The sequence below is a fragment of the Nannobrachium achirus genome (genome assembly GCF_963921795.1).
Source record: "Nannobrachium achirus genome assembly, chromosome: 1".
Taxonomy (NCBI): Eukaryota; Metazoa; Chordata; class Actinopteri; order Myctophiformes; family Myctophidae; genus Nannobrachium; species Nannobrachium achirus.
This window is the reverse complement of record NC_137810.1, coordinates 39,003,067-39,017,731: the sequence shown is the minus strand read 5'-3', so window position 1 is coordinate 39,017,731 and position 14,665 is coordinate 39,003,067. Positions and strand designations below refer to the sequence as shown.

The 14,665-nt window shown below is 41.0% G+C and overlaps 2 protein-coding genes across 2 annotated transcripts; both read left to right on the top strand.

The window, feature by feature from the left end:
- The first annotated feature begins 1,512 nt into the window (after positions 1 to 1,512).
- On the top strand, positions 1,513 to 5,245 carry smim7 (small integral membrane protein 7). Its single transcript, XM_080735751.1, has 5 exons — positions 1,513 to 1,591; positions 2,174 to 2,215; positions 2,337 to 2,395; positions 3,564 to 3,654; positions 4,268 to 5,245. The coding sequence occupies exons 1-5, from the start codon at positions 1,566 to 1,568 to the stop codon at positions 4,281 to 4,283; spliced, it is 234 nt and encodes a 77-aa protein (XP_080591877.1). The 5' UTR covers positions 1,513 to 1,565; the 3' UTR covers positions 4,284 to 5,245.
- A 1,468-nt stretch (positions 5,246 to 6,713) lies between these two features.
- On the top strand, positions 6,714 to 14,242 carry LOC308281687 (mediator of RNA polymerase II transcription subunit 26-like). Its single transcript, XM_080721933.1, has 3 exons — positions 6,714 to 7,035; positions 10,296 to 10,370; positions 10,721 to 14,242. The coding sequence occupies exons 1-3, from the start codon at positions 6,973 to 6,975 to the stop codon at positions 12,389 to 12,391; spliced, it is 1,809 nt and encodes a 602-aa protein (XP_080578059.1). The 5' UTR covers positions 6,714 to 6,972; the 3' UTR covers positions 12,392 to 14,242.
- The last annotated feature ends 423 nt before the right edge of the window (positions 14,243 to 14,665 follow it).

The window sequence follows — 14,665 nt, the reverse complement described above, 5'->3', positions numbered from 1 at the left end:
CCGTGACACTCAAGCCTTCCTCCTATTAATACACCACAGACATACAGGCTACATCTGCACAGCCTTACATCCCTAATAATAGGCTATACGCCACATCTGCACAGTGCTGCACACTGTCGCTTGCAATGCAAACAACAAGAGCCGATCTAGCGCGCAACTCTTGTCGGCATGCGCCGCCGTGGTATGACAGGCTTCTTTATGTCATAATGATGCGATGCAGAGATAGACTAATATGCGTTTTTATTATCTCGTAGGCCAGTAGGCTAGCAGTCTACACTGGTTTAGAAAGTAAACGAAACAGTTCTCTCTTCGAGCTACATAATTATTCATGTTGCGGTTGTTGAGAAAAAAGAGTCGTTTCTGTAACGCGATGACCTTCATTGGGCATGACATCCAATAGAAATTAATAGGGCTAATGAAATAATGACCAACCAATAGGCCGCTGTCTTCCAGGCAATGGAAGAAAGAACAACCATCCATTAAAGGCGCAGAGTGCTTCGTTGAAGGTCTAATGCCAAGACCAAGGTGCTAAAATCAATTACATTTTTTATTGATTGATTGATTGATTGATTGATTGATTACTTTATTATTAGAAGTCACAGCACATTTCAGGAGGCCTAGCCTACAGTTCAGATACAAGGTCTAGTTAATAAACCCATTGGCACAATGGCTTGTTTATAGAGACATTAAGTGACAGACAAATATACACAAAACTATGCAAAAAAAAAAAAAAACATCATATATTGAACAGTCAGAAATCAGAAATAAAAATACATAAATACATAAACAACAAACAAACAAACAAATAAATACAATTATAAACCAACTATTGATTAGAAAATAGGATAATGGCTTGAATCGCATGAAAAGCTACTGTAATACAGTAGTAGAAAGTGAAAGTAGGCCTACATATGTAGGCCTACTTTCACTTTCCCACTAAAACCATAGGACTAAAACATACATTTTGCAAATATGGTGAAAGAGCGCCCTCTTGAGTCACATAATTGTATAGGTCGGCAAATTCCAAAAACAAACTGATGACGTCTGCGGAAACGGATGTATGTCGTCTCTAATGTGATGTGGACGCGTGATTCCTAAATCCACCAGGATTGAGTTAAGACCCGCCTCCTCTCGATAATCTTAAGTATGAAAGTGCCCATGAACGTTAGTGCTGCTCGCTCAAGTGCAAAGTACCTACTACCTACTGATACCTACTTTCCCCCTGTAATGTAAAGTTAATGGGACACCGACTCTAACGGCTGATAACATCAATTATTAAACTGGGTCTCAGAAGGGGTTATCATACCAAAATGTAAACTTACTAGAGACATGTACAAAGTCAAAAATGTAAAAAACGTACGATCACCTTGGGTGGTACCAATTTGTGAAGATATCAGAATTGACCCCAGGCCTATTTTCTCAACTACAAGTCTTCATGCCTCTGACTTTATCCACCCTCCATGTGTCAGGCAGGGATTTCAGCCACTCCTGGAAGTCCTCGCATTTCCGCGAGGCGGGTCTTAACTCAAGCCTGGTGGGTTTAGGAATCACGCGATGTGGACAAAATGTTGGGGGATCTGCTGATATTCGGGTAAAAAATGATTGTAATCTACATTTCAGAAAGAGACCGTGCACTTTAGAAATGTCTTTTAATGTAACGATATGCATGCTGTCGTGTTTCTATGGATGTACAGTGTGTGTTTGTACGATGACAACAAGCTTTACTGCTGCCAGTTGTTTACCACGTTAGCTTAGCTGGCATTCCCTGTCAACACAAACACACATATTCTGACCAAGGCTGTGTAACTATCAATTATTTTCTCGGTGATCATTCTATCTATTTATTACCTCTTTTGATTAATCGAGTATATTTTCATGTTTGATATTTCAACAATTCAATTAAACGCTTCTTCTGGTGTTGTTTTGTACTTCGTAGCACAATAAACATGCACAAATAGTGAAAATAGCAGATTTCATTAATTAATAGCATTTTGACATTAATAGTAGCCTATATAAAACAGCCTAAACGTACATGTACAACATAGAAATGGATTATTAATAAATGTTGTATTAATTGATTGTTTATTGTTGTTTTTTTTATAAGTTAAATCGATTTGTTTTATTATTGCATGCCTAATGTTCACATAATTTCTATCTGTATTGTTACTTGCAGGACTTTGCTTGTGAATGCAGGAGCTGTGTTGAATTTCAAACTGTAAGTATAGGCTACTTGCATCATGTCATCATCTGCTAAAATACTGATCATATACAAATAATCAGTAAACAAAATCCAAAACAAAATAACAACATGTACAAACAAATATTTTAATTTGCAGGAAGAGGAAGGAGTCGCACCAAGGAGGATTTGGAGATGAACATGGAGGACCGACAACAGGTGTGTGGGTTTGTGTGTGTGTCACAAGAATGTGACAACTGTTTTTCAGGGTTTAGTCTTAGCCGCAAATTGCAACACTAGATTTTTTTTATAATCGGATGAATCTAGGGTTGCAATACCTCCCATAGGGATCCAATGCATCAAAACAGTTTTTTGCTATCTGATTGTGTTAAACGACTTCAAACTCACCAATATTGTGGCTCTATGGAAAGCTTGGAATTTACTCTTGCTATCTGCAAAGTGTTTGTTTCTGAAAAATCCACCATATAATTGTTATGATTTATTTTCTGTCAAGAAATCCGAGCAGACATGGTTTATTTTCTATTTCTAACTTCGGAAGCGCTTGTCTTCTATAACGCCATGTCCCGCTGCCTCCTGCATAATGTGACATTTAGAACCAGGTGGTCACAGGACCGTTGAGGGATTTTCCACGAGCGCTTCCAAACTCCAGGACTTAGAAAAAATGATCACCTGAACCAAATTTCTTGGATAGAAAGTAGCTCCTAACATGTCTACTGTGGATTTTTCTGAAACAAACACTTTGCAGATAGCAAGAGTAAATTCCAAGCTTTCCATAGAGCCACAATATTGGTGAGTTTGAAGTCGTTTAACACAATCAGATAGCAAAAAACTGTTTTGATGCATTGGATCCCTATGGGAGGTATTGCAACCCTAGATTCATCCGATTATAAAAAAAATCTAGTGTTGCAATTTGCGTCTAGTTTAGTCTGTAGAGGTAACAGCCAGGTAACACTCGCCTCCATTTTCTTCACAGACTGCTCATCCCCAGCGGTTCTTGTATTTTTGTATTCGTTTTACTGAGGTCATGATTAGGAATAAGGCTAGGATTAGGTATAGTTTTACTGAGATTACGTATAGGAATAAGGTTAGGGTTAGGCATAGTTTTACTGAGGTTACACTGAGGAATAGCTGGTGGCAACCGTTCCTAGGTTGCCGGATTAGATCCGGAGAGAGGGTTCTTATTATTCTGTTGACTGACTAGTTCAGTGGTTTTCAACCTTTTCAGGCTGCAACCCCCCAAAATAATCATATTTGAACTGGAGAGCATCAGGACCCTTGCCACCCTGACAAGTTCAGCTACTTTTGTCAAATGTTCCCCCCAGAATATGTAGTAGTTGCGGGGTTAATTTTATGTTTTGTCTTTCAGGTGACAACATCAGGGAGTTCCTGCTCAGTTTACGATACTTCCGGATCTTCATTGCGTTGTGGAACGTCTTTATGATGTTCTGCATGATCCTGTGAGTTTTTTAGGCATTTTTACGCTTTTGTTCATATAAACGGGCACGTTTGTAAACTCAGGTATAAGTTGTTTGACTGCAGCACCAAGGTAGATGCAGTTAGAATGTAATATGAGATAAATCTGTAAACTGTAAGCTAAACATAGGAGTTGGTTTGCAGATGTGCATTATTAAATTATTGCTTGTATCAAATCTCCATTCTTCAACTTTTTATGTTACTTTTGATAATTTAATTCATGGTCCTACAGTTTCTCACAAAAGTAGCAAAAATAGCTGAAGCACAGACCTTGTAGCCTCGTTAACCAGCCAGGCTCCTCCTGCCTTCTGATTCAATGGGAGGAGTCAGTTTGTAGGCTACAGACCTTGTATTTTCAGTTTTTACTATATCCAAAATAATCGTGAAAGTGGTTTTGTGTGTGTGGGGAGGCGGGGTTATTTTTTCAATTTTCTTAAAATTAACGCTTTTGGACATACAAAGTTTCCACCTGACAGACAGTGATGATATGTACAAACGTATGTCCAGATTATTAAGAGGATAATGCCCTCATTTGTAGGGGCAATGTATATATAGTAACTTAGTAAGTGACATTATGTTTGTTTTTCATGTTTGCAGACTCTTTGGGTCATGACTTCCTGTCTGGAGCCTGGGGTCTTCCAAGGATGCAACATGCACAGCACACAAATCAAAGATGGACACTCTAAGCTTCTCTTTAATATTCCGCTGTATTCTTTTTGTCTCTTTTAACTGTCATTGTATCACATGTTCTTGATTAACCTCAACTGTTATCCTCTGTTTTTTTCTGTCAACGAAAATAGTGTAGACCAGTGGTTCTCGAATGATCCCCATAACACTCAGAGTTACAGACTTGTAGGTCCATTTGGAACTCCCTCAAGGAACCCCAAGGGTCTCTGGACCACACTTTGAGAACCACTGGTGTAGACCATGGGTCTTCAATAGTGAGTCCGGGACCCCTAGCAGGTCCTCAGACTTATTACAGAGGGACTGACATATGTTAGTGTGAGAGGAATGTTAATAAAAAAACAACAAACGGACGCACATGATCGCTGATGATCGTGCTGTCAAACGAATCTACTAAGCCATCAAAGCTGCAGCATCAATTTACTTGGAGGAAAACTCATAGTCACTTTAAAGAAAAACCTGTGCAATACATCCTAGCTTGTCTCAGACCTCTCAACAGTGAATTGAGACGACAAGCAGCTAAATATGAAGAACTAGCCTCTCATCAGGAATATAATGAGTGTCCCAGCTTCATCCCTCTCTCAGCTAAGGGGTCCTTGGCCTGAAGAACGTTGAAGACCCCTGGTGTAGACGGTTTAGATCTTTACAAAACATATTTATTTTTGTCTTCTTAATTAATTAATTAGACAGAACTAGAATTTTGTCACATTTGGGCTTCTTTCTTTAGATTGTAAATATACAGTTTGATTAACATATTGTAGCGTAGCTCCAGGGCATCGCTTTACTTTGGCTTCACTTGTTGATTATTATTTGTTTTTCTTTTTGTTTTAATTGCATCTACCTGCATCAATTAGCCAGTAGCTATGCTCCTCCCAAAAAGCTTTTGTCCAATGCTAGCTTAGAATAACTTCCTGCTTGCCAAGGATTGCCTTGGCAACAGCCTTGGCAAGCTTCCGGTTGCTAAGCTAGCATTGGACAAAAGCTTTTATGGGAGGGCATAGCTACTGGCTAATTCTATCCATATGGGACATATGAAAGTGCCAAAACTCAAATGTACAGTGATTGTGAACCTATCAGATCTCCATCATTACTGCTAGGCTTTGAATCAGAATCGGCTTTATTGTCACATCACAAGAATACAGGTATAAAGAAGTCGGTGATTTTTTTGTTTTGTTTTTTTACTTTTTTGTACAAGCTCCTTCTGTTTTCAGGAAAGAGAAGTAAAAAAGAAGAGGGTGAAAAATATATTGTTGCTGTCGGGCAGAAACCTAACATTTGTGTTTTTTTTTCTTCTAAATTAACACCCTACTTGTTCGTACTACAGCGTCACTCAAAAGTAGTAGATCCACCACGTGACGCGAGGCAGTGCATTTTGAGTTTGTCGATCTGTTACTTTTGCCGTTTTTGAATTTGAATCCTGAAAAGTAACAGAAATGAGGTTCCCACCCGACAGACCATACATGATGCATAAATGTAGGTGTTTACCAAATTACTTGAGGCTAGTGACGTGTTGATATCAGTTGTTTGGTTTAGTTTCAAATACTTATATGGTAAATTGAAAGAGGCATTTACTGAGATGTTTTAAAAGTAAAACTGATGCATATTTGTCCTTAGCCAGTTTTGTAATAAAGGTTTACCATAAACCATACTGTAGATGTCATTTATCATTCTGCATATAGAAAAGAAGAATGGACATATAAGACTTTGGTGGTTGCGTGCACATTATACTGATGGTCATATAGGGCTTAATTAATTGGGCCCGATTCATCAAGCACTTTACGGCCAAATTACGCCCCTATTTTGATCTTACCGGCATTTAGGACAATTCCCAAGTTAGGGTCAGGTTCAGCAATGTTTTTTTGTCTGGGATTTTGAAGGTAAGACAGAAATATAAACCAGATTTAGTCACTTTATGTACACTCACTATATTTACGACCAGATTGATAAATCGGGCCCATTGTCTTGAGTTCACACAAAAATGTTTATCGCTATTAATTGTCGTTGTGTGATGTTGTTTTCTATCTGAGTTGTGGATTCTCCATTCTTCTGGTCAAGCTCTTTGCTATACAAAATACAGTTTTAAGTTATCTGTGGCAGATATTTTTTTATCTGTATCTACCATCCACTTTGAATGGAAAAATATCTGGAGAAAGATTTTTTTTATCTGTTATCTGGCCCAGTGGGAATGGGCCTTTTGGCCTATGTGAAAATATTTGAGAATTACTGTTTAAATCCATACAGTAGGTGTCGGTGTTGGTTTGCAACGCAGCCATTAAAACCAAAGAAGAAGCGAGGAGAGGGGGAGAAATGTCCCGTCATGCTTTGCGGCTCAGAGAGGAGCGTTCGGAGAGACGGGAGCAGCAGCACCGTGATGATGGAGGCCATGAAGCCTGTCTGACGAGCTCAACAACTCCCCCAAAGAGGATTATTCACTCCGTTCGCACACTTATAGAGCCTCGCCAGGTCCGCTCCGGCCGGGGAACGTGGGGGAGCTTGGCGGCCGGGCATCATACCACAATGGTGCTAGTGGCTCTCCTCGGGGCGGGTTGTTTGTCGCCGATAGGCCGCCCGTAGTGAAGCGCTGCTGCTTTCTCTCTCTCTCCCCGAGAGGCTGGAGGATGACAGCGACCCCGCAGCAGATGAGAGACCGGCTGCTGGCGGCCGTCGACGGCCAGAGCAACGTGAGTAGCGCCGCTGGTCCGAACCGGACCCGGCGGAGAACCCAGCCAGAACCGTTGGCTAACGAACCGTTTACAGAGCGAGAAAAACACAGAGAAGGCTGTTGCCCAGCCTGAATCCTCCCCCAGAGGCTGACATTACACACAAAGCGGAGTGTAGAGAAGCATAACATGAAGTGTCAACACAGTGGTGGAAAAAGTACTCGTTGCATGTTGCTTTTACTCAAGTAGAAATACTCTTAGAAGTAAAAGGCCGGAATCCAACATTTACTTCAGTAAACGTACAAAAGTATTGGCATCAAAATGTACTTAAAGTACCAAAAGTAGAAAGTACTCATTATGCAGAATGTCCCATTTCACAAGCTTTCAATTGTATAAATATCTTTTGAAAATGGCATTATTTTCAAATGGCCAAAATGTATATAGGGCTGAAGTGGCTAATGTATGCTTAGTAATAATAATCAAAATCTACAAAGTAACTTGCTATATATAGTTGTCAAATATAGTGGAGTAAAGGTACAATATGTAGATTCGAGATGTAGTGGAGTAGAAGTAAGTAAAGGTGTTGGAAATTAGTAATACTCAAGTAAATACCTCAACATTGTACTTAAATGCAATACTTAAGTACATTTACTTAGTTACTTTACAGTTTACACCACTGAGTGTCAATAAGAGAGTTGTTCAGAGAGATGATTAGCAGCGGTGTCACTCAGTGTTGGACTTGGACGAGATCACATAGCCTGACGGCCGAAAATCGATGTGTGTTCAACCCAATTGACGTGTTTTAATGAAAGCCTGAACTCCTGCATGCTTGACAACGCTCTTGACGGCTGGTAACACAGTGGTACTAAGGATTATAGTTCAGCTTAATGAGCTAGTGTAGTGAGCTAATGAGCTAGTCTTCACTTGTAGGCTACTGCCACTGGTGGTAGAAATGAATGGAGGCTTGCTTGGGAACAATGTCAGACAAGATGCCACTGCCAGGAGCTAAAGATTTTATTTTATGTTTGTTACAAGTTTAGTCATTGGATATTATAGTTGACAATAGTCGTTCCAAGATCATTTACTTGTATCATGTCTGGTTAGCTAATATGTGCACTGTTGGCATAGACAAGCTTTGAAAAGTTAATGCCCTTTCATTTTTGGAAGTTCAGAGTTTGGATTACTGAAATATTGTCGGTTACGGAGTCTGACCACTAGTTGCAAGGCAATAGTAATCTAATATTAATCAGTGATCACATCATGGATCTCCATATATGGGCATAAAAGGGACAAGGACCGAATGGTTAGCACCGCTGACTTTAATTAAAAAATATGGAGAGGACCGACATCATAGATGTCTGACATCATAGACCACATGAGACTGACACAGTATGTCCTTATGGGCATTCCAAGATATGTGCTTAATATTGATGACATCATGGATCTCCATATATGGGCATAAAAGGGACAGCACCGCTCATATATGGACAAGGACTGACAGATACATGTTCAATTCAATTTTTCAATTCAAAGGAGCTTTATTGGCATGAGAAAACATACATTTACATTACAAAATATGTTAACTGATCTGAATACTTTTGGATTAGTTCATAAAAAATTATGGCATGCAGCCACAGAAAATGTAGTTCCACTATCTATACGTTTATATATATTTTTCCCCCAATGCAAATAAAACACATTTGTCCCATAGGATTTGCATGGATAAACAATATGACCCATTCATTGACTGTGTGTAATGTGGTTTACTTTGCAACCGACGTCCTTACAGGGCTGAGAAACTCTGTATGTCAGCTGTGCCTTTCATAAGTAAATAGCATTGTTTACCCCATAATCAACAACCTATCAACACCTCCCCTGGTGAAACCACCATCCTGCAGCGCTCTCATGGTGTGGGTTGGAACTTGGAAATTGCTTTATTGTATAGATGTAATCAAATTTATCAAAACATTTAATCAAGATTCCATGACATTGTAACTGTAATCTAATTAAAGTTTTTCAGATTGTAATCAGAGCTGATTATAAAGTAGTTATACATGACGCCAGTTACTTACTACCCATTGTACCCAACCCTGTTTGTGGTTTCCGTCTTACATGCTGAGATCTAGATTCTAAATAATTATATAAAATGAGCAAAAACATAATTGTTGAACATTGCACAAAGTCTGAACATGTACATTGGCCTTTTAAGATTTGCCCCCTGGGCCAATAGTTGGACAAACTTCTGTGCAAACTGGTTTTCACCCAGCCAATTCTGTCTCCAACACGAAGCCCTTCACAAGCCCTTTATACAGCTGTGTGAGAGATGTTCAGTCGTTTGGTTGATTTATACATTTTTTGTTCTTTCCAGACAGAGTAGCTGCTCTAGACTAGAGTCATGTGTACTTACTTATGGGTAAACTTGTACAAGTTGTACATTTGCATGAGATTTCAGTTTGAGTCTGAAACCAGCAGTGGTAGTACATTTTACATGTGCAGGTGCACACATGAAACTTCATTCAAATAATTGAATAATATATTTAGCCCTCAGGCTCCTTATAGGTCCCATCTCCCCATTTATGTACAATTGTTTATATTTCATATGAAAATCATAAAGATGACAAATCAGGTCCCTATTCTCAGTATTATTGCAGTAGTTCTGCCGGGTCTCTGCTGTATAGTCAAGTCAATATTTATATATTGCAGAGAATCACAACAAAAGTTATCTCATGACACTTTACATATAGAGCAGGTCAAGATAATAATTGTAGGCTTTGTTCAGACTGTAGACAAATCTGATTTGTCCACACTGTTTGCAAGTGATCAAATCGTATTGGTGTATTCAGGCATTGTCAAACCTATCATCTTGCTGTGGTACGACATAGGAGGCTTGTGTAGTGCTTTATTTATACTCTGTCATATCATGATGATGTCAGTCACTCGCTGAAAACAGCCAATCTACAAGTTCAAAAAGCGTAGATCCAGCTATTTATTGTGAGCTACACTCAGACTATCATGCGATGATCAGACTTCAGTGTCTCGAGTGTCCAGACTGAGATGCTGCTTTTAGAAATCTGATTTGAATCTGAGATAAACAACGTCTTCTGTCAGACTTGATGGAACCAAATCTGATTCCAATCTGGTTGCCCAAAAATCAGATTATTTACATTCCCACATGAGAAAGGAAAAACTCCCTATTCCCCTGCTATATATACATGCTATATTATACTAATGGACCATTTACCCTTTACCAATCAATGTAATTGATTGTGTTGTTTGAGCAGATCCGCAACATGGTGATGGTCCTGGAAGTGATCTCCTACCTGGAGAAATATCCCATCACTAAAGAGACGCTTGAGGTAGGTTATTTTAAGAATTATTGTTTTTAATCAAACAAGAACATGAATGAATTCATGAGATGAGTGAAAAAAGTAGAAAAAATAGGCACAACTGTATATGTTTAATGTCGTCATACAAAAAAAATGTTTTTTACTTCAGTCTCCTCAAATTGTGTTGCTTTGGCAGCTAATTTAAACAGGAGCTGCCTCATTCATTCAATTCACTGTTGATAGACTGTAAATATTTATACATTTTACATGACATTACATTTGATCTTATCTCATCTATTCTTACCTTTACTTATCATGTGTTTCACGCTTAGTGTTGTTCCTGTTAAGACACCAAAGATGTTTATCTTATGCCTTTAAAGGAAACTCGTCTGGGAAAGCTGATCAATGACGTCCGGAAGAAAACCAAGAATGAAGACCTGGCTAAGAGGGCCAAGAAGCTCCTGCGAACATGGCAGAAGTTGATTGAGCCTGGCCCGGGTCAGGAGGTGCTATCCAAGGGCCACACGGAAACGTCCGGTTCTTCCAACGGCGCTTCTCATCCCTGTCGGACTGACATCTCCGCCCCTGCCACTCCACCGTCTGCAAAGGCGCTTCCCTCGGCAAAGGCACTTCCCTCGGCAAAGGCACTTCCCTCGGCAAAGGCACTTCCCTCGGCAAAGGCGCTTCCGGAGTTGAAGAGCAGAAATGACTTCAACAACCGTCACTCCCCCAAAGAAGAGAAGCCGCCGAGCAGCCGGAAACGGAGAGGGGAACAGAAGGAAGGGCCGCGATTGCCAGCGAAGATCGCCAAGGCAGCAACAGCCTACGATAAGAACCAGAACTCGGTGCGACCGCTGTCGAACGGAATCTCCGGCGTCACAGACGCTTCAGAGCGGGAGGTATCCGAGCATCTAGAGAATGACAGGGTCAACAAGATCCCTGTCAACGCTGTCAGACCACACCCGAGTTCCCCGGGTTTCAGCAGACCCCCGAGCACTTCCTCCTTACTCAAAACGTCAGTGTTGCAGCAACATGCCAGACTGGAACAGGCTGCATCAGGGGTCCCTGTCCTGGGGCCCAAGAGCCCCAGGACAGGGAGCCCTCGCCTCTCCTCGCACAGCCCTCGAACTCCAAAGCAGGAAGTCGTCGTCATCAAACCGCCCGCGCCCAAAGCGTCAACTCTGTCGAGCCCCGTCGAGAGTGCCGCGTCTCTGGACAGCTCTGGTCTGGGATGTTCTCCTTTGCCTTCTCCACAGCCTTTAAGTGCTTCTGTTCAGGGTTTGCACACCATGGACACTTCCTGGTACCCCTCAGATATGGACTCTCAGAGCAGCTGGACATCCAGGCCTCCTGACACTTCTCTTCCCTCCTCCCCTTACTGCGAGGGGCTGGGCATCGAGGCCAACGACACCATAGGAAAAACAGGAAAAAAGAAAAGGAAAAAATACAGGCCTAAGGACTACGTGGTGAACTTAGACGGACAGAGCACGGCTGACAGCACTAAACCAGTCAGGTTAAAAGACAGGAGACTGACCTATGACCCCTCCACGGGTCAGATCAAAACTTCCATCCATAAAGAGCCTTGCCAGCAGGAGGCGGAGGTCTCTGAACCACACAGAACCGAAGCGCCGAAACAGAACGTGCCTGTTCCTCCCAGTCCGTTCCAGCAGACCAACTGGAAAGAGCTGTCGAGGAACGAGATCATTCAGTCGTACCTGAGCCAGCAGAGCAACGTGCTCACCTCGTCGGGGGCCCAGACCCCCGGGGCCCACTTCTTCCTGAACGAGTATCTGAAACAAGAGGAGCACCACATCAAAGAGGCGAGGAAAACGCACGTGCTGGCGTCCAACCTCCCTGTTACTGACTTACCGGGGGTCAGCCGAGAGGTCACAGAGGACGAGCTGCAACGGTTACACACACAACACTGGCCCGGGGTCAACGGTTGCCGCGACACCAAGGACAATTGGTATGACTGGACAGAGTGCATATCCCTAGAGCCGCACGGAGACGAGGGCAAGCTGAACATACTACCGTATGTGTGTATCGACTGAAAAAATGCTTTCTGAAGCGCCTCCACCTCGCATAGCTCTTGGCTCTTTACGACTACGAAGGGTTAACCCAGAACCTCCAGAACCGTGAAGTTCTGTGATGTTGTTTGTTTGTTTACGTTTCCATTAGAACAAGAACCTCTCCTGAAGGAGGACGTACGCCATATAAAAAACTATATACAAGCTCACAAAGCTTGGGTTGTGAGCATGTAGATAAGCTATTTTCGCTAAACTTTCAAAAAAGAGCAAGTAGCCAATCTACTAGTTAAGAACGCGTTGCGACGTGGTGTGAGCGAGAGTTTACATCTGCTATTTTGGCTATTTATAACATCTTTGAAAGTATAAGTTCTGGGTTCCCAATAGTACTCAGGGTTAGTAGTACAACCTCCTGAGCAGGACCCAAAGTAGGTTCTGAGAACCGCATCTGAAAACCAAGCCATAGCGTATGGAAATAAGTTCCATGGCTCGGTTCACTTAGTTCCTGTAGTCCAGTGGTTCTCAACCTGTGGGTCAGGACCCCCAGGGGACATCAGAAGTAATCTACAAACTATAAAAACTGGTCAAACATTGGCCAAATTGTCAAATAATATAAGAAAGGGGCAAAGATTATGAAAATAGCAAATCTACTAGAGCTTGTAGATCTGCTATTTTCACAATGTTTATCTGTGGAACCGGGTCAAACCGGGTGAATGGCTAAACTCCTGCAATTCCAAGTGCTTGTCAGGGTGGGGTGGGGGGTGCCCGGTTCAAATATGAATATTTTTGCGGGTCACGGTCTGAAAAGGTTGAGAACCACTGGTGTAGTCCACAAGAGCCATGTCTGAGAGGGAGAGGTTGAGCTGTGTCATGGCAGTTCAGGAAAAGCCTGTGCTGCTTCTTGACACGGTCTGTGAAAGTAGCCTAAAACGACACGCTGCCTGTCATAATAGCAGTTGCTGATCAGTGTTTGATGATGGGAAGTTATCTTAACTAATACATCGCTGTAGTTGTGGAAATAAAGGTATAAGGCTATGCATAAAGCTGCCAGTTGAGTTGATGTCTCGAACCTTTGGCAGGCTGAGACGATACAAGCCCTGATATGTGCTTTCCTCCTCTCTCTATCTCTCTTTGTACAGGAGAAAATGTCATGTCTGAAATGCACGTTGACATTGCCCAATAATAGGAAACATGCATACCTCAGAATATCAGAGTTTTTATTCTTTCTTTCTGTTTTAGGGTCCACTCCACAGTTCTGGTGATGCCTAAACAGAACTTAGTTCAATAACAATTTCAGCTTTCAAAGAAAGCTGAAAAAAGAACATATGAACCTGGCCCAACTATACGTATACTATACGTAACTACTGTACAAGTATAAATACTGACATGACATTCTTTCCTTATTCACAGGACACATACTGAGAACAGAGGGGTTTAGGCCATCATGTATGACTTTATTTATCTTAACTTTGCATATTCTCTTCATTTTGCAGTTTTCCATATATGTTCATACTACACTCAGTCATTTCTGTTAGATTTATTAAACCTGTTATTTACAAAGATTTGGTTAGATGGTGCAACCGCAACATTCCAACAGAAACCTATCTTGCACAGGGAAATGATCTCCAAAATGACACATTTTTGATAATGTGAACTTCTAGATTTTTGTTTTTCTGCTTTTCCCCCGCGTATTTAGGTTGTAAAATAATAACTGACATTAATGGCAGAGCAGATGATGTGACAAGGCATCTTTTGTACTGAGGAAAACTGAAAACTAAATTAACATGCTGGAAATTGTACTTATTACCATTCCTTTAGATATTGTTTGCCTTATGGAAACCTGTGTTTTCCCTAAAAACAGAGCCTTAGTGAATGTACAGAAATTAGCCTTTTGTGTTCAGTCGAATGCAGAAGAGAACATATTTGCTACTTAGTCCTTTTAAGTGGACATGTTCATATGTGTTAATAAAAAAATGCTGAAACTGTGACTGTCTTATACATTTTCTGATCACCTTTTATATAAGTAGCCTATGTACATGTTTACAGTTCCAATTCCTTTGGTACAGTCAGTCATTGCTGATAATTTCTTTGTCACTAGCACATGCATGGTTTTAACTTCAGATTTGTCAGTTTTATCTTCAGAATATTACCCTTATTAGCTTAATTACAATTATTGAATTTGTATGTCAATTATGCTCTGCCCTACAGCTACAGTATTTTGTATTCATATTCTGTAAGAATATCAGTTGTCTCCGTTGTCTCACTGAGGGCTGTGGTGAAGCCTGAATCGAGGAAGTGACG